General features: G+C 45.4%; 2 protein-coding genes across 5 annotated transcripts; one reads left to right on the top strand and one right to left on the bottom strand.

Moving 5' to 3' along the window:
- The first annotated feature begins 18 nt into the window (after positions 1–18).
- On the top strand, positions 19–8,237 carry NSMCE1 (NSE1 homolog, SMC5-SMC6 complex component). 4 transcript variants are annotated; one of them, XM_041401448.1, is made up of 9 exons: positions 454–515; positions 1,150–1,220; positions 1,301–1,460; positions 3,666–3,787; positions 4,583–4,660; positions 5,387–5,533; positions 6,481–6,597; positions 7,442–7,562; positions 8,013–8,237. In XM_041401448.1, exons 3-9 carry the CDS (start codon positions 1,343–1,345, stop codon positions 8,051–8,053), a joined length of 744 nt encoding a protein of 247 aa, XP_041257382.1. In that variant the 5' UTR covers positions 454–515; positions 1,150–1,220; positions 1,301–1,342; the 3' UTR covers positions 8,054–8,237. The 4 variants fall into 4 exon arrangements, with proteins under 4 accessions (XP_041257384.1, XP_041257380.1, XP_041257381.1 ...); XM_041401450.1 differs by lacking the exons at positions 454–515; positions 1,150–1,220 and adding an exon at positions 19–286 and having other exon boundaries at positions 8,025–8,237; XM_041401446.1 differs by lacking the exons at positions 454–515; positions 1,150–1,220 and adding an exon at positions 19–286.
- A 928-nt stretch (positions 8,238–9,165) lies between these two features.
- KDM8 (lysine demethylase 8) lies at positions 9,166–17,188 on the bottom strand. The gene is made up of 6 exons (XM_041401445.1): positions 16,453–17,188; positions 15,043–15,175; positions 14,122–14,163; positions 13,222–13,371; positions 10,102–10,194; positions 9,166–10,014 (listed from the first exon to the last, which is right to left on the bottom strand). The coding sequence occupies exons 1-6, from the start codon at positions 17,154–17,156 to the stop codon at positions 9,850–9,852; spliced, it is 1,287 nt and encodes a 428-aa protein (XP_041257379.1). The 5' UTR covers positions 17,157–17,188; the 3' UTR covers positions 9,166–9,849.
- Between the last annotated feature and the right edge of the window lie 276 nt (positions 17,189–17,464).

Here is a 17,464-nt window from a genome sequence, read left to right as displayed (position 1 = left end):
GCAGGCACGACACTGCGGAGAATCACATCTTTTGTGTAAAATACTGTAAAAGGAGCACTCGCGTCTAACAGCCCCCAGGAGAGAGAAGCGATTCTGGCCGCGGGTTCCAGCCGGAGCCACCGCACGGGGCGGGCCCCGGGATCCGCGCCCGGCCAAGCCCCGGAGGGAGCGCAGACCTTCCGCCCTTCCCGGAACCGGCACGGAGAAAAACACAGACCAACAAACGGCACGCCAAGCGCAGGCAACGAGCAGGAGCCGGTCCTGACGCCAGGACGAAGGGGCCGCCGTACGTACCTGGTGTCCAGCGGCGCCCGCTCCAGCCCCGGCCGCTCCCGGGCCCGGCGCCCCCGCACCCCGCCCGAGCGCCGCGCTGCGGGGCGGGGCCGGCAAGGGGCGGGGCGTTGGGCCGAGGGCTAGCGGGCCGGGCGGTTTTCCGGGGCATTGCCTCCGTGGGCTGCGGCTGGCCCGGGGCGGCGAAGCGGCGGGGCCGGAGCTCCGCCAGAAGCGGGCACTCGGTTGGTGCAGCGGTCAGGGAATTTCCTGATCTGCCTCTAGTTACTTCAGGCGTCCTTCGAAAGCCGTAGAGGGTTGTTTTCTGTCCCGAGCCAGCCGCTGTGACGGGCCGTGCGGGAGCAGCACGGGCGGTGCCGCGCTCGGCTGTGCGAGCCCCGCGCGGAGCCTCTGGCGGCGGTGGCGGCGCCTGGAGCGCCCTCCCGCCCCGGTGAGACCGGCCCTCCCGCCCCGGTGAGACCGGCCGGCGCGGCGGCTCGGCAGCCTCCCTGGAGGAGACCGCTGCCGGAGTTAGCGGCTCGGTGACCACGGGGGTGCCCCAGGAGTTCAGAGGCTCGGTGACCACCGGGGGCCCCCAGGAGTTCAGAGGCTCGGTGACCACCGGGGGCCCCCAGGAGCGCCGCAGAGAGCGGCTGTGCAGCCCTGAGCCACTACTTGTGTATAACCTGGAGCCAGTCGTGCCTGTTAAGCAGGAGTCGTTCCTCTGTGCATGCAGTGCTGCAGTAAAATATTGCTTGCTTCTTGATCCTGCATTGGTGTTAAGAAGGGGTTTGATCCCCGATTTTGGGTGGCAATGACACAACGTTGTTCTTTTCTGTAGCTAAAACTAGTTGGATTTTATCTCTTGCACCCTTCCAGAACCTCCGAGCTGGTCACCCTCTGCGTTCTGAGGACAGTCTTGGAATCTGCTTTTTTTGCCCTCATTCAGTGTAATAGACTTTAATTAAAATCTTGTGTATCCTTGGACTGTTGTATTCTTAATTTGCATTAACATGTGCATTCATTCCAGCTTAAACATCCTGCAGCACTTGAAGCCTGGTGAAACACTCTGATGGCAGCTCAGATGACCAATGCTCATCGACGGTTCTTGCAGGTTCTGATGTCTAATGGGATAACAGAAGGATCAGAGGCCAGAAAATTACACCAGCACTGCTGTGAAACTGATAAAGGTATGTCTGTCTTGGTGATGAAAGAACTGGGTTTTTTTCCTGGTGCAGCTTGCAAATAATTTGATTTCTGAAGGGCATGTGTCAGCTAAAAAAAGTTTAAAAACTGTAATTACATGAGTGTTCCCTCTCTTTCCTGAAAGATAAAATAATACAGCAATGAGTAAACTAACTTCTAATCAGGCCACATTCATATATAGTATTTTTTATTTTGTCAAGGTTGGTGTTTATTGGTTATACATATAAATTATTTCAAAAAAATAATTTTTGACACTGGAAGTACTTCACTATATTGAATGCTTTTAGGTAAATGCACTTCAGTCATTTCTCCCAGGTGCTGTGGGAGAAGTGACTGGTGCAAAAATATTTCTGTGAGGATGGGCAATTCCTGGTGAATTGCTGTGCTTTCTTCCCACCTCACCTGCACTGTATTGTCCATTCCAAGTCCTGAGCTGTACTCCTGCTAGGCTTAGGAGTGTCCCTGTGCCATGCCACCATGCTGCTCACTCTGCAGGGACTCTTCTGGTTTTCTGTGCATTTGTACCTACTTACCCATAGATGCAACATCAGATTCCCACAAAGTAATCTATTTGTATGTCCCTTGAGTCAGGAACTGTAACTTGACCTACTTCTTAGATGATAAAATTTTGAAGTGCAACTTTTGGTTCTCTAACCCCTGTTCATTTTTTATGGAGAATTTTTATCCCTTTTTTTCCACATAAGATCTACTTGAGCAGCCACTGAACATTAAAATATAACATTAAAGTGTTAAAGCTATTGTACAGAAGAGTATTCTGTTACCCTTTCATCTTTTTCCATCTCTGAGATCTGTCACTAAAGCTCCCTGGCTGCTGTGTGGTGTTTGCTGCTGACAGGGGCCAAGCCAGTGGCAAAGCTGTAGTTAATTTTGTACTTCCTTTACTGTCGTTCTTGCTGTTTGTTGGCATTGTTCACTGAAGGAATCCTGTATGTCAGAACCAGGAACTGGTGGGCAGGAGCATCCCAGGAGTGCTGCTTGGCACTGGGCTGGGTGGTGTGGGAGCAGGACTTGGCCCAGTGCTGCTAGGTGAACAAGGGGCTCCTGTGACTGAGGGCAGGATTAATTTCATGATAACTGGTTGTAATTTTGAAACGTGAGTCATTTATCTAAAATTATGAGCTGTTACTTTGTGGCAGCAGCTCTCTGGTCACAGAGAGCAACAGACAACTTTCCCCAGAACGACGCCTGAGGAAGGCTGTGAGAAGATGAGAGAAAAGAATGATAAACTATTCTTATCTTAACTTGCTGCACCTGGTATTGTGAACATGTGGAATGTGTTATGGAGATTTGGTTACCAAAGGGTGGTTTCTTAATTAGCCAGTGGTGGTGGTGTTTTAATTAGAGGACCAATTAGGTCTGGCTGTAGCAAACTAGGGTATAAAAAAAGCAATAGGTTTCTGAATAAAGAAATCATCAGCATTCTGTAAATGTATGGATCTATGTAACTTATTACCTGGCGGGGGCCTACTGTAACATTACTTAGCTCTGGTTTTTAAACCATAGCCTGAGGAAGGCAAACAGGAGTGTTGCCACTGACAAAGTCTTGTTTTGGATGGACGTGAGGGTTGTGCTGGTGCTGTGCAGGCAAGACCCATTGTATACTTGTATACTCTTCCACAGAACTACTGCAGAGTCCATCCTAATTATGTCTATGATAAAACTGCTGCTAGTATTTGCTTGGTTTATAGAATGTGACTCAAGAATTTTAGGTTTTCTGATATGTAACTTGAGCACTTATGTGCCATTAATCTGTGAAACAGAGCATACAGAAACAAGAAATCCCTTGTGTATAAAGGAATTCAAGTCAGTGTATTTTTTCTGTTGTGCATAATATTTTTTCCCAGTCATATTTTATTTTCATTTCAGCTTAGTTCAGGTCACTGTAATTACTGGATTAGTGCTATGGGTTCCCTGCAACAAGGCAGAATGTCTGGACTCTGTCAACTGATTTTAAAGGAGCTGAGCATCTCTGAAGGCCATGAGACAGCAGCACAAGGAAATGCTATTTCTGCTGAATAGAACAGTTTGAATTCATGTTCGAATTCTGCCTCAGTTTTAGCACTCTTACCTGGGAAAAAATGTTTCACATAAAAAGATCCTGTCTGATGTGTAGTTGTTTGACTTTTCTTATGTTTTTTCTCTGTATGACTTTTCTCCTTCACTTTCAGTTTACTATGCACACGATAAACTGGATGATTTCATCAGCACTATTAACAGCCACCTGCAGCCTCTGTTTATGCAGATCCGGAAAGGAATATCAGAAGATGATGGGAGAGCACATTATGCTGTAGTAGGTACCTGCTGTGCTGTGTGTGCGTGGGGCTGGCAGTGGCTGCAGGAGCTGCTGGGAGCATCAGCTGCCACAGCCCAGCTGTATGGGAATAGGACACGGCAGAAGGATGACAGCAGCGATGGACTTGCTTAGCATAAAGATTGCTTAACTGCTGAAGTGAGATTTCTTTTCCACAGGAGACAGATTTTTAAATTAGAAAACACAGAGAGCTGTCCAACATCAGTTTTCTTTTTCTCCCACTCAAAAATCAACCTAGCACGAAAGGGTTGCTGAGGAGTTGTCTAAGTTGTTTCCCCAGATGATCTGCAATGTGCATGTCAGAGAAGGTTATCTGGTAATTTCAGAAGATCATACAGAAGGTATCCTAAATTAGCTGCTGCCTTTAACCTTTCCCTTTTCCAGTTAAGTTGAGCTAATAATTAATAGTAGTAGCATGTGCAATAACAGTAGAAAACATGGTCAGCTGTTTTTCATAGTGGAAAAAAAGGTGACTGATAACGTAGGTCTGGTGCTAGGCAGCAGCAGGAACTATCTAGCACCTGTGATGTGTCAGCTCTGCTGCAGCACTGTGTCAGTTTGGGGAGCTTGTCTTGTGGAATGGCTTTGCCTGGGCACAGGAAGCTGTGGAGAATTTGTGGCTGTTGTAAAGAAAGAACTTGAGTACTGTCAAGTGCCCCTAAAAAAATTAACATTTATGTTAATTGTAAGATGATGTATTCTTAACCTCAGGGGTTTTTTTAGTTTCTGGTATGAAACTACATTGGCACTTTATATCAGTTTATTTTTTTGTAGGTGAATTTGGCGGAAACTGAAGTAACTAAAATGGCATCTGACTATACAGAAATTGAATTGGAATTGTTCAGAAAAACAGTAAGTATGTCAGATATCACTTAGTAAGTCACATTATTTGTGAAGCTCACATCTTAAAATGAATGAAAATGGAGATGTGGTTGAAGAAGTCGTTGCCATTTTACCTAAGTTTATCTGAGATCAAACGGATGGGGTGGGCAGGGATGAAAGTACGTGCAAGTAATGATTTGCTGTTGTTAGTCAGTTATGGGTAAGGCAAAATCAGCACCAGGGAATGGCCCCTTGGGTTAGGGACAAGACACTTCTAGTCACACAAGCAACTTTCTTCAGGATTTTCAGTCATGACTGCTGAGTTTTTCACTGGCTTCAGTGGTTTAGTAACATACAGTAGTTTTTAATGCTACTAACATACAAAATGAATTTGCTGATTTGCATTTAAACATTTGTCTGTGGTTATTGAGGTTTTTCCTCAAAACATCTTTGACAAAGAGCAGATAAAAAGAAATGGATCTGTCACCACTGAGTGTGGTGTCCCTGAATGCAGCTTCATTTAGGCAGCATGTATACTTCTATTTGTGGAAACATTTTCTTGGCAAAGATCAAAACTCTTAAGGGGACAATGAGTGTTTCAGCTTTTGGCCTTTGCTTTACAGTTCTGGGTCAAGCCGTATACTGTAGTATCTTTCACATACATGGATGCAAAAAAAATGCACATCAGCATATTACTGTAAGGTGTGTCTGCCTAATTGCAGTGTTTCTAATGCTTGGTAATGTTTCTTCCTGTAGATGGACCTAATAATTTTATCAGAAAATGGCTTTGCCTCATCTACAGATATTTTAAACTTGGCTGACCAACTTAAGACAAAGAAAATGAAGAAAAAGGAAGCAGAACAAGTGCTGAAAGTTTTTGTGGAGGATAAGTGGCTCTCTGAGGTAACTGCATTCGAGTGTCCTTAGTTCAGTGGGTCCAGCCACCATGTTCTTATGGATGTGGTAGCTGAGACTGGAGCTCTTAATGAATGATGGCAAAAATGGTCTTACGGCACCCGTGCTTATTGGTGCTCCAGTGATTTTTGCAGAGAAGGAAGTAGACTTAACTGGAAGAAGTCCTTGGGTAGTTGTGTACAGGACCATATGGTTTCAGTTTCTTTTACCAGAGGCAGGTGGGTTTGTGTGTCCAGTCGTGCCCAGTGATGCACAGACACAACAGCACAGCATCCTTCAACCTGGAACAAGAGCTGGGGAGAGCTCTTCAGAGTGATCAGTGCTGTTAGCTGCATTTGGAATTTCCTGAAAAGGAGTAAGGCCAGACATGTACCAGAAATGTGTGGGCCACTGTGCATGTGGTTACACCTGTTTTATTTCATGAGGAGCAGTGGAAATGAGCTCACCATGTGGACCATGGTGGACTGACCACGTGGATACTGCAGTTGCTTGCTAAGTGAGACCTTAATCCCTTTTCTGCTGGAGTCATTGCACCATAGATCTTCAGCCTGCTGCCACACAGTTACTTACATGTCAAGTTGATTTGGCAGATATTTCCAAAGATACATCAAGCAGGAAATGCCTAGATGTTGTTGAAAGCTGGGAGAATTTCCTCTAACATTCTTTTTGGGAGGATACCAAAACAGCATGCTGCTGTTAAGGAGCACATGCTTGCTCATTTATGCTTTCCAAGGACTAGATCTCTGTTAAAGGTGTGGGATTTTTATGCTGCTCCTCTAAACAAAGGAGTTTTGCTACTTCAAAGTGTTCTGGCGTTGCATTGTACCAGCATGTTGGTTTAATGACAGTAGAAAAAAGTGGCTTGTTAACTGGTGGTTAGCAAAGTCAAAAAAGGTAAAAGAATGAATTCCTCATCTCAACATTTGTTTCCTTAGAAAAATGGAGACTACACTCTGCATACTCGTTGCATAATTGAGATGGAACAGTACATTCTCAGCAACTACCAGGATGTGGCAAGGAAATGTAACATCTGTCACAGCCTCGCCATCCAGGTAACATGTTTAATCACCTCAGCCAATGGACTTGCATGGTCATAGCTGAGGTTTGTGATGCTTTCTCTTGGGTATTATCTTGGTCTTGTAATCTGGTCATGGTGCTCATGCATTTTGTAAAAATTTTTTTTTCCATTTTAGGCATTTTAGCTTCTGTCTTTAGAAATAAAATTGTCTTGGAGCAGTGTCTCAAAGTATAAAATTGCAAAAGTGCACTCCCACATTGAGGAACATGGTTGTGCTGTCTAGCTTTCCAAACCAGCATGTTGGAGATGAGCTCCTGATGCTGGAAGAGGTTTAGCAGTGAGGTGTTAGCAGTGTCCTCTGGGCCTTGCCAGTAGATGTCATCGTGTGACACATTCATTCTTGGTTCTGGGATTTTAATTCAGGAATTGTGTTTGGACCTCAGAAAGAACACATGTGCTATGTAGAGCATGCTAAAGCACTGTGTTTTGATAGCTGGGATGTTACTGTTCCATCTTGCTTAAGTAGTTACAGCCTGGATTCATATTCCAAAACTGCTACATGAGCCTGCATCTTCTGATCTCCCAACTAACATGCTTCCATGTTACTTTTCCATCCCAGTTAGTCTCCTTTATTGCACTGAAATTGTTGTCTTTCAAAGTAAATTTTGTCCATATAGGGAAATAGTATTTCCCAGTTTACAGAAAAAGGCCTCCTTTTACCATTTACCAGCTTTGACTGTTGAGTGTGGCCACCACCCATATTGTGGGAACCATTCTTTGGAACAAAGCATTGTGTATCTGCTGCTCTTTGTAACAACTTTCTCTTAAACTGAAGAACAGTTTAGAATGTTTTTGTGAATGAACACTCCTGATTTCAGAGCCAAGTATGTGAATCCTGTGGAATTGGAATGCACTTACCTTGTGTCAGAAAGTACTTCAGAGGCCAGACTGAACCCCGCTGTCCCAAGTGTAATGAATTCTGGTCTTGTGACACCCCAGGTACTAAGCAATGCATTTTGTAAAAATGGAATGTAATAATACTAGGAAATGGGCTGTGATGTTCAGTGGCACTGCCTGTATTATTTATAACTGTATCAGCTAATTCTGACTTCAGTGGTATGTTTCAGGCACTAAGCCACACACAGGCAGCATTGAGCCCCACAGTGCCCAAAGAGTGCCACAGGGGCATTAGCAGACACTGTGCATATTGTTTTATAACTATCTTTAGGAGGTGGGGGAGAGGGGGAAAGGAACAGAAGCACACACAACCCATGACACCAGAACTTCTGGAAATACCAAGCTTCTAAGAATCTCTGTGGAATTCCTCCATTTGTTCAGGAAAATTGGACATTGTGAACAGCAACAGAGGAATATACAAAGCATTTTAGAAAAGGTGGTTATACAATATTATCTTTTTTTTGTGTGTGTTGTCCATTAACCTTCCTTTAGTTTTCTTTACAGGTGTGAATCGGATGGGTTCCCAGACTTAGCACAGAGCTTCACTCTTGGCCCTAGATGATGCCAGTAAAACTTGATGTCAGTGACATCTGTTTGCCCCCACTCTGGCAGAACAGCCAGACTGTATTGTATTCATTAGTAACAGTGCTCAGTGTACTCACTTTCTAAAGTTTTAAGAATCTTACAATAAAACTATCATTGATGTTCCTGTTCACAGTAATGCCTGCACAGCTTTCTTGGAGGCTGTTTTGTGTTTGAAATTCTCCATATTCTTGGGCTGGGACTCTCAGTGCATGTTTGGGGATGAAAGATGCAAATGTTTTAGTCAGTCCTGCAATCTGATACATGCAGCTGAGCTCTTGAAAGAAGCCTTTCTCAGCAAGGCTCCCTGTCTGCACAGGAACGGTACAAATTCAGTTGCACAACGGAAATGACACCTGCTGTGCATGTCAAGCAGGTGAAAAATCAGTGCGGTGTGTGCAAGGCAGCTGGCTCAGTCTCTGACCTAGGGCTGGAGTTGGAACACTTCTAGTTGGCACCGTGGTTGTGCTTTGTCCCTTCTTTAGATGCAGAAGAATTTGGCTTGATGTAAGGCCATGTCATGAGCAGCTGTGCTCTGTAAGGAGGGAGTATTGCCACAGAAGGATTGGGAAGCAGTAGGACAGGACTTGGGGCAATGTTAGCTTATGTCTGCAAACTGCTGAAAACATTACCATACTGAGACTCTTTAGGTTTTTTGTCTTGGCACTTCTGTCTCCAGTTTTAAGAAAGGATGCTTTTTCCTTTAAGAGTGAACTTGGAAAGGAGCCAAGGACTGGCTATTGCCAGACACCAGACTAAAATGGCAGCTTTCTTGTCCTTGGTAGAGATGTGTGACACAGCAGAAGAGCTGTGGCAGCAGCTCATATGATGGTTAATCAAAATATAATTAAACTTCAGGTTATCTAACTGCAATTAAACTATGGATTAACTTCAGTTGTGTTCTAGGCTTTAACATGATGTTGTGGTTTAGAAACGGTACTCCCCAAATTAGTGTTCCCACCAAAACACTCCAAACCATGAGCTGCTTGCTCATTTCCTCTTCCCCCTACCTCTCCCCTCATGGACAGGAGAATTGGGAGGTCCGAAAGATAAAGACCATGAGTTGCAATAAAAACAATTTACTGGAAACAGCAATGGCATAAGAAAATGAGCAGTAATAGCAACACTATCAATAACAGTGTACAGGAGAGACAAAAGATTCACACAGATTCAATCACTGTAAGACCAAGGAGCCCCTTCCTGCCCCTGGCCTGCAGCAGCGGCAGGCTGAGGTGGTACAAAATAACCTCTGGGTCTGGGCCATGCCCTTCCTGGCTACTGCAAAAATTTACCCTATCCTGGCCAGAACCAGCACATGAATAACTTTTTCCATGCAGGAGACTAGTACCTTGCTTGGTGTTAGCTTATTTTTTTCACTGGTTGAATCTTCAGGTAGTACCATCTCTCCAGCTAACTCCAGGGTTTAGTGTTACTAAATCCAAGTAGAAGATAACCCTGACCTGGTTCTTGAGACAGGCTCAGGCAGAGCCCTGGCAGTGCCCATCCAGAGGCTCTTTCTGACGGATGCACACACAGGACAATGACCTAACATATGCTCTTTAGGAGTTATTAGAAACATTACAAAAACGAAGTGACTACAGCGTCATCTTTCCACCTACCCATTGTGACTACTCCATGCTTTAGCAAGAGTTTGTTGTTTTTGCTCCACCTCTAACCTCTCCTGAAAGAGAGATGCTACTTGCCTGATTTTTAATTTAATTCCAGTGCTGCTGACTACATTTCAGAACTATGACCACCAGAAACTAACAGAGAAGCTGAGCTCAAGCGATCGCACATAGTGCCAATATTTAACCGGGATAAACAGAATCTGTCCAGGCATCAGAATGCAGGACTGAAATGCAGCCTTTGTGAAATTTGGAAACTTGGCCAAGTCTGGAGCTTCCACATCAACCTATAAAAAACCAAACAATCATCAGAAGAATGTCTTTACTCAAACATGATAACATTATTGATATTAAAACTTCAGGCAACTATTTACCTGACTAGTGTTGTGAAGAATTTGGCTTTCATGGGGGTACAGGTTTTCTGAATGTTGTGGTGAATAGAGACGGATATACTTTCTTCCAAATACCTGTACATAATAAATGTTTCCATTGGTCATTAACTGGCACATTACTGGAAGCTGTGTGCCACAGCCAGCATTTTAACAGTAAAATATACCTGATTACAAGGAACATAATTATTGTTAGTAATAGACACTGCTATAATAAAAAGTTAAATCAGGCTATTGGAATTCAAGTACCTCTTCCCTTGGAGCAGATAAGAATTTGAAATACCTTTGGGATGGAAATGCCTTTAACCAGATTGCTTTCAATTCAAAGTTCAAGGCACTCAATTGATATATCATAATTTGGGCTCTACATAGCTAGAAATAAGAACTGAGAATAAGAAGGCTGAACCTTCATTGCAATTCACATCAACAGGCAGAGGTACTTGCACAGTGACTACTAAGCTTCCATATACCCCTCAAACTCTTATTTCTGTCTCATCATTAAACCAGTTCATTGGAGTGCTGAAATGAGATGAGAATTTGTAAGGCAAGTGACCTGGCTTCCCTGCATGCTACATGAACTGCAAGTTTTTGGTGTCATGATATAGCAGCCTGAATGAGTCGAAGCTGAGTCCTCCACTGATACCAGTGGAACAGAAGGTTGAGGGTGCAGATTCATACTGCTTGTGCCAGCATTCCAGATCACCCCAAGAGCTAGGCATGATCATACTTCTTGGGAACTGTCCTGTTGGGAGTACTCTGACTAATCTCAACAGCCTTGAGTGGCTACCCAACCATTCCTAACCAATTTGCTTTTCCTCTATCTTAACATCCCTTCCCACATAACAGAACAGGATTTCCTGAAATCTTACCAACACCAAAACTGTCATACTGGCTATTTAGAGTTTGTTGATTTCTACACACTGGACTGCTCTGTCCTGCTCTTCACTATCACTGATTAAACTACTTGATCTACATAACTCTGGGTGTCCATGTGTTTTTAGGATGTCTTCCATATTCCAAAGGGATTAAGGATATTAATTAGCTTGCTAAAGAACCAAGTATTACAGGGTATTTTTGGTGACATATGGAAGTGACAAAAGTGCTGGTTATTGCTCAAAAGCATGTTCTCTGAATGCTTGAAATTTTTTGGGACTGCCATCAGCTGTTAACACCTCCTTCCTTCACTTGCCTCACTGGATTAAGACCTTGTATATTATAAAATGGCAGGCACCAGTTAATGGGCAATAGCCTGCATCTCCAGAGACTGCTTTTCTCAGTAATGGGAAAACTATGATCTCAGCACCAGCCACCAGCCAGGAAAATTTCATTTTGTTACTTGTACTTGTGCCTCCCTGTACTCCACAGATGCTGTTTAAATGGCATCACAAAGCAGGGCAATTTTAATTGAAAGCTGCCAGATTACAAAGACTCCTTCACAGCACTGGCAGATAATCTCCTATTTTTTCAGGCAGAAGAAAACAAGTTCTGAGGTTTTTAAGGGAAGTATTTTTCCCAGTACAACAGCTCCTATAAATTTTTCTTCCACCAAGCAAAATTCCCCTCAAGCTTTACACAGCATGAATAGTACAGTACTTCACCTTCAGAATGCAGCTGTATGTGTGTGCCGAGCAGGCAGCACGCAAAAGAAATACAATCCATACAAAGTTCCACAGCAGTTGTAAAAAACCATTCTAGGATGGCCTGAATTAAGCCTCAGTTTCAAGTGAAAACATAGGTTAGCAAGATGCAACCGAGACAGAGAAACTAAGGCTCAACCCATAAATAACCATCAGTAGAAAGTAATGTCACAATCCTGCTGGAAAAGTGTGAAAGTGTAAGCCTGGATTTTTTTAAAGAGTCTGACGGGACAGCAATCTCCTTCAGTAAACAAAACACCTCTCAGTGTTCAAAGATTCACAGTAGTCAACTGCTTGGATCCAGAAGACATCCCTTTGACCTGCTCAGTGCTTAGCACAAAAGGCCTCAATATTTTATTGGGTTATTCTGCACTAAAAGTCATCATCAAAAAGCCTACCAAGAGGAACTTGGCAGAAATTATGTCAAAGTACAAGCTTTAATTCCTATCTCACTGCATGCATTAATATTTTACTGGGTAACCTGAAACAGACTAAAGTATGCAGCTAAGTCCACCTCGAAACCTTGCTTTCCAGAAGTGCTGGCTTTGGCTGGGGAACTAATTTTCTTCCAAGTGGCTGGTATAGGACTGTGTTTTGGATTTGTACTGAACACAGCGTTGATAATATAGAAATGTTTTTGTTATTGCTGAGCAGGGTTTACACAGATCTGAAGCCTTTTCTGTCTGTCATACCGGCATGTTGGCAAGGAAGTTGGAGGTACCTGGGAGACTGGAGGAGACACAACCAGGACAGGTGACCTAAACTGACTGACCAAAGGATATTCCAGACTACATTACATCATGCTTAGTATATGGGGGAAGATGAAGAAAGGGGGGATGTTTGGAGTGACAGTGTTTGTCCCCTCCAGTAAATGTTAAGCAATTAACATGGGCTGTGCTCTCCTGGGAATGACTGAACACCCTGGGTGTTCCCCTACCCATGGGAAGCAGAAAAGTAATTCTTTGTTTTGCTTTACCTACATGCACAGTTTTTGCCTATTAAACCTCAATCCACAAGTTTTCTAGTTTTCACTCTCCCCATTCTCTCCCTCATCCTGCTGGTTGGGGGATGAGAAAGCGGCTGCATGAGGCTTGAGGATTTGCTGGGCTCAAATCACAATACCAGAAAAATATACTCCTTAGTACAACATGACAAGATCCAGATTCTTCCCAACTCTGTTACAAATTCCATGTGACCTTGGAAAAGCTGCTTCTTGTGATTTCTATCTATCATCTGTAAAACAAGGGGAAGTAATGGTCTCTCAATGAGCAACACTTGTGGTCTATAAGATTACATTCAGTAGTAAATTGCAGTAGTGACAAATACAATAAAGTAGCAAAATAGTATCTGCATGTTCTCTAACCTTCGATTGTTCAAGCTGTCTGCTCCCCTTGTCTCTAACACATACCCTAAACATTTTCTCTAAGTATTGCATCAATGGCATGTGTGTAGTAACTAGAGTACATACCTGGGCTAAAAAATTTTGTTGCGGATCCTGATGAAGAGGTGAGATTGTGCCTCCTGGACCAAACCAGGCATTAATGGTGATGTCATCTTCTTCCCCTTCCCCCAGGCAGCAGTAGTCAGGGATACTGATATCTTCTTTCAGTTCTGGGATCTATTTCCACAAAGAAACGTTAAAAAGGGTATGTGCTGACTTGCCAAAATATGCAATTCATCAAATAGATGAGCAAGGCTAGATGAAAAGAAAACAAATGACTGGCTGGTCCAGCAAGGGTAGGAGAAAAGTAGCTGAACTGCTAGGAATCTGCATGAAATGTTCTCAAACTTTCTGTTCTAGTGAGCAGACTCTGTTGGAAGGAGAAGCAGGAGAAAGAAAGGGGTTTCCTCATTCTTCAGAGACCCTTTGCTTTTGCAGAAATCAGACACTCACAAGAATAAGTACATTTGCTCTTCATGGAAAAGGAGCAGGTATCTCTTCTATACTATGTTTGCTTATCTGTGAAATTCCTTTTCATGTCTCCCACCAACAAAAGCTCTGGTAAACTGGAATGACACTTCAGATTATGGTAAACATATTAATGTTGAAAACTTTCCTGTCGAAATATTTTCCCTGACTTATGAAAGGGGCTTTCCAGGTGATATCCCCCTAAGTATATGCTACATTGTACTGAAACAGCACTAGGATTGAATGTCTTCATCCCAAACAGGATTTGCTTCCATGTCTTGTAGCCAAATGGACAAACTTCTCCCTCTGATCCTTTAAATCATGGGAATAGAAACTTCAGAATTACTGTGAATTCTCCATACACCCTTCAATCTAGTACAGTCAACATCCTGAGAGACAACTTGTGCTACAAAAGGAAGACACGACTGTAGGAAGATAAAAACACTCACTCAGTTTTACCTGATCAAAAAGCTGGTGCTGGGCAAGGTATCCTACATTGCTCTGAAATGATAGCAGAGAAAGAAAAAACACAGTAACATACAGGTAGGACAGTGAGTTAATTTACTTACAGGTGAATAGAATTTACTTATAGTAAATTCCAGTGTCCTGTTCAGAGTACTGTACATAACTATTTCACCAGTATAAGGTGTCTTCAGAAATAGCAACTTACAGCTCCATTGAAATTGTGAGAGTGTAGGTGTGTCTCCACAATGAATAAATGATCCAGCTTGAGTTACTGAGGGAAGCTGGGACTCCCTATGGAGCCCTGACAGCTGACAATGCACTACATCGTTCTAGCCAGACCCTGCTGGCACACAGACCAGTTCTCCTTCACGCCCTGGAACTACTTCCATACTCTATTCCAGGGTACACCACAGATCAATTTGCTGTGGCACATAGTCCTTCCTGCCAGAAGGCCAGGAAACAGAAATGGGGGCTTGGGATCCTCATCTGTGAAAGCAAAGGACATTCCAGATGCTAATCAACTTTGTATTTTTCTGCCTCACGGCTTGTAAACTTGGATCTAATCCTAAATATCACTAAGCAATTTAATGAGAAAGAGGAACAACATTGCTGGCTGAGGAGCCCTTATTCTTAGATTCCACCAGTCAGGTTTTTGCTGCATATGTATGTGTGTATATATTAATCAAATTCCAGCTACTGTACATTTGATTATAGGTAAAATTCAAACCTATTGTTGCAATAATTATTCCTAGCTTCAGGTCTTGAAAATATGTCAAATCTTTTAATTCAGAGCTGTGCTTACAGCACACTCCCTCCTTTGGTATCACCTCTGAGAAGGCTTGTTGTAAACAGAAGTGTTGTCTGTACCAGTACCATGCTGCTGTGTTTGGAGATGACCAAAGGAGTGTAACAGACCTCATCCATGATATACTGGCTGACGAAGTCACTGACAGTCATGAGCTGCTGAGACCATTCCTCATCTGTATACCGAGCGCCCAGCTCCACGGGGACTGTGCGGCACCCTGCGACTTGACAGAAATAGTCCACACTGAAATAAAGAAAATTCCATTACCTTCTACACTTATTAACTTGGAACGTAAGGCAATCAATCCAAATCAATTTTGTTGGGTAATAAAACTCTACTACCCTGAGTTTCTCCTGTCTAAATCAAACCAACCAGAAGAAAAAGGCAGAATAAAAGATTGAAAGCAACACGGAAATCAGCAGGCAGGTTTGCGTGTACATGACCCCACAACTTTCTGTTTTGTTTTGGTTTAAAAACCTGTTTGCCTCAGTTGTTTCATTCCAAAATAAGATTTAAGCTGTTACTTGTCTCCTGGCAAGGGATGGCCAATCCTTTTGCTGCCTGCTGCCACATTTGATAACATGTTGGATCTTTTACTCAGTAACATTAGATCAACTCTCAGTGTCTATACAGACGCCAATAATACCCATTCCAATTGTAGCCAGAGGGATTAGTTTGAGGGGTGAAATACATCTCTCCATGGACAACAGCTCTAATTAAACTGAGAAGTTAATCTTGTTAAGTGTCTAAAGTTAAGCAGTGCAGTACCTTCCCTCAAAAATGAATGAAATCTCTACGACATAACAAGTGCGTACACATAATTTTACCTTTGGTTGTTGAATGAAAGCAATTGCTCAAACTAAGCATGAGTGATTTTTCCCCTTTTCTGGGGAATCACGACCTTCACCTCACAAATACTTGATGCTCAGTATTGGAAATGTGGGCACCATTGCATGCAGTAACCAGGCAGCACAATGCTGGTACTCAGTCCTGCACAGTGGTGTCTGAAACTCAGCACTCCAACACAACACTGAACAAACATCAGTGCTTGGACTTATGAATGGAAAAGTCAACCACGCTTACTCTTGGCTCTGAAATTCACTTTCTATTGTAGTAATTATGGGCAAGCTCCAAGAGGTAAAAACCACTGATATGTGTGCTTGACACAGATCCACTGAGCTGCGAACAGCTCACTGGCACTTCGCAATGTGCACTTCTCGTGAGTTCCCGGGGGCTGCCATTGGGCTCCTGGGACAGCTACAGGCAGGGCAGAGGGTGGCCTTCACCCACGAACAGCCAGAGGCGGTCAGAGAGCCGCCTTTGGCCCCGAGACAGCGCAGCATCCGCCTGGAATGCTATGAAGAGCTTCCCTCATCCAGGAAGCAACTTCCACAGAGCAGGGGGACAGTGCTGCTAGCAAAATGCACTGCCCACAGTATCCATCGCCCGGGAAGGGCTGCTGCTCTATCGCGCATCAAGACATCCAACACAAGGAACGAGCGAAGGAACTTACTTCTCACCTCCACTTCTTCATACACGGCCAGTGATCCATGACGCCCTCCAGGACCACGGGCCGCTGGGGAACGAGGTAGTTGTCTCTGAAGTGCTCCAGCGAAGGACAGCGGAGGTGCGGAACGCTCTCCTCCGGCTGCAGGGCGGGGGGCGGCGGCTGCGGCCGGGCGCTGTGGAACGGCCGCTCGCCCTCAGGCGCGGGCGCGGCCGCGCGCGGGGCAGCGCGGGGCAGGCCGGGCCGCGGGGCGGCCGCGCGGGGCAGGTGCGGCTGCAGCGCGCGCACCAGGCGCGCCAGGACGTTGTCCAGGATGGCGGCGCCCATGAGCAGCCCCAGGTCGCAGAGCCGCACGGCGCGCGCGAGCGGGCGGCCCGCCGCCACCTCGGCCAGCGCCCCGAAGAGGCAGCCGTAGGCGTAGACCTGGCGCCAGCCCTTGCCGACCTCCCTCCATGGCCCCGCGTTCAGCTTCTCCCAGGAGTAGTCACGCAGGACGTCGCTGAGGCGCTCCAGCGCCGCTGCCGCTGCCGCCCCGGGCCGGCCCGCCGCGCCGTAGAGCAGCGCGCGGGCCCGCCGCAGCAGCGGCAGGACGCAGTCCTCCACCTCGCCGCTCAGCGCCAAGGTCAGCCCCTCCTCGGCGCGGGGCAGCAGCGCCCGCACCTCGGCCCACAGCGCGGGGCTGTCGCTCTCGCCTTCCGCGCTGCCGGTGACCGCCATGGCCACGCGTGCGCCGACGTCCGCGAGGCGGCGCTGTCGGGCCGGCGCTGAGGCGGGCCGGGTGCGGGAGGCGGGCCCGGAGGCCAGTCGGGCTGTCCGCGCCGAGACCGGAGCTTCTGTTGTGCTGGCGAAACTCGGTCTCGTCGTTCTCACCTGTGCGCTTGACCAGCGAGTCAGCTGGAATTGCGTGACTGTGATCGGCGCTGCTTTCGCCGTAAAGGGAGCCCGCAGCCGCGGTGAAGTCACGGTCTCTTCTCCGGCCGTTCCCCGAGGGCCGGCGTGAGGGGGTGGCTGCCTGCGCTGTGGAA

Source organism: Onychostruthus taczanowskii, unplaced genomic scaffold, assembly GCF_017590055.1.
Source record: "Onychostruthus taczanowskii isolate IOZ18803 unplaced genomic scaffold, ASM1759005v1 scaffold19, whole genome shotgun sequence".
In the NCBI taxonomy this organism is placed as follows: Eukaryota; Metazoa; Chordata; class Aves; order Passeriformes; family Passeridae; genus Onychostruthus; species Onychostruthus taczanowskii.
Note: the sequence above shows the minus strand (reverse complement) of the source record. Positions and strands in the feature narration are given on the sequence as shown.

What these genes read in the sequence shown, in the direction of transcription:
- NSMCE1 (XM_041401446.1), top strand. Translation starts at nt 1,343, where the DNA reads ATGGCAGCTCAGATGACCAATGCTCATCGACGGTTCTTGCAGGTTCTG. An exon ending in TGGAATTGTTCAGAAAAACA is followed by an intron (nt 4,661 to 5,386) that starts GTAAGTATGTCA and finishes TTCTTCCTGTAG; the next exon opens with ATGGACCTAATAATTTTATC. An exon ending in GTCACAGCCTCGCCATCCAG is followed by an intron (nt 6,598 to 7,441) that starts GTAACATGTTTA and finishes TCCTGATTTCAG; the next exon opens with AGCCAAGTATGTGAATCCTG.
- KDM8 (XM_041401445.1), bottom strand. Translation starts at nt 17,156, where the DNA reads ATGGCGGTCACCGGCAGCGCGGAAGGCGAGAGCGACAGCCCCGCGCTG. An exon ending in AGCACCAGCTTTTTGATCAG is followed by an intron (nt 13,372 to 14,121) that starts GTAAAACTGAGT and finishes TTGTGGAAATAG; the next exon opens with ATCCCAGAACTGAAAGAAGA. An exon ending in AACAAAATTTTTTAGCCCAG is followed by an intron (nt 10,195 to 13,221) that starts GTATGTACTCTA and finishes TATTATGTACAG; the next exon opens with GTATTTGGAAGAAAGTATAT.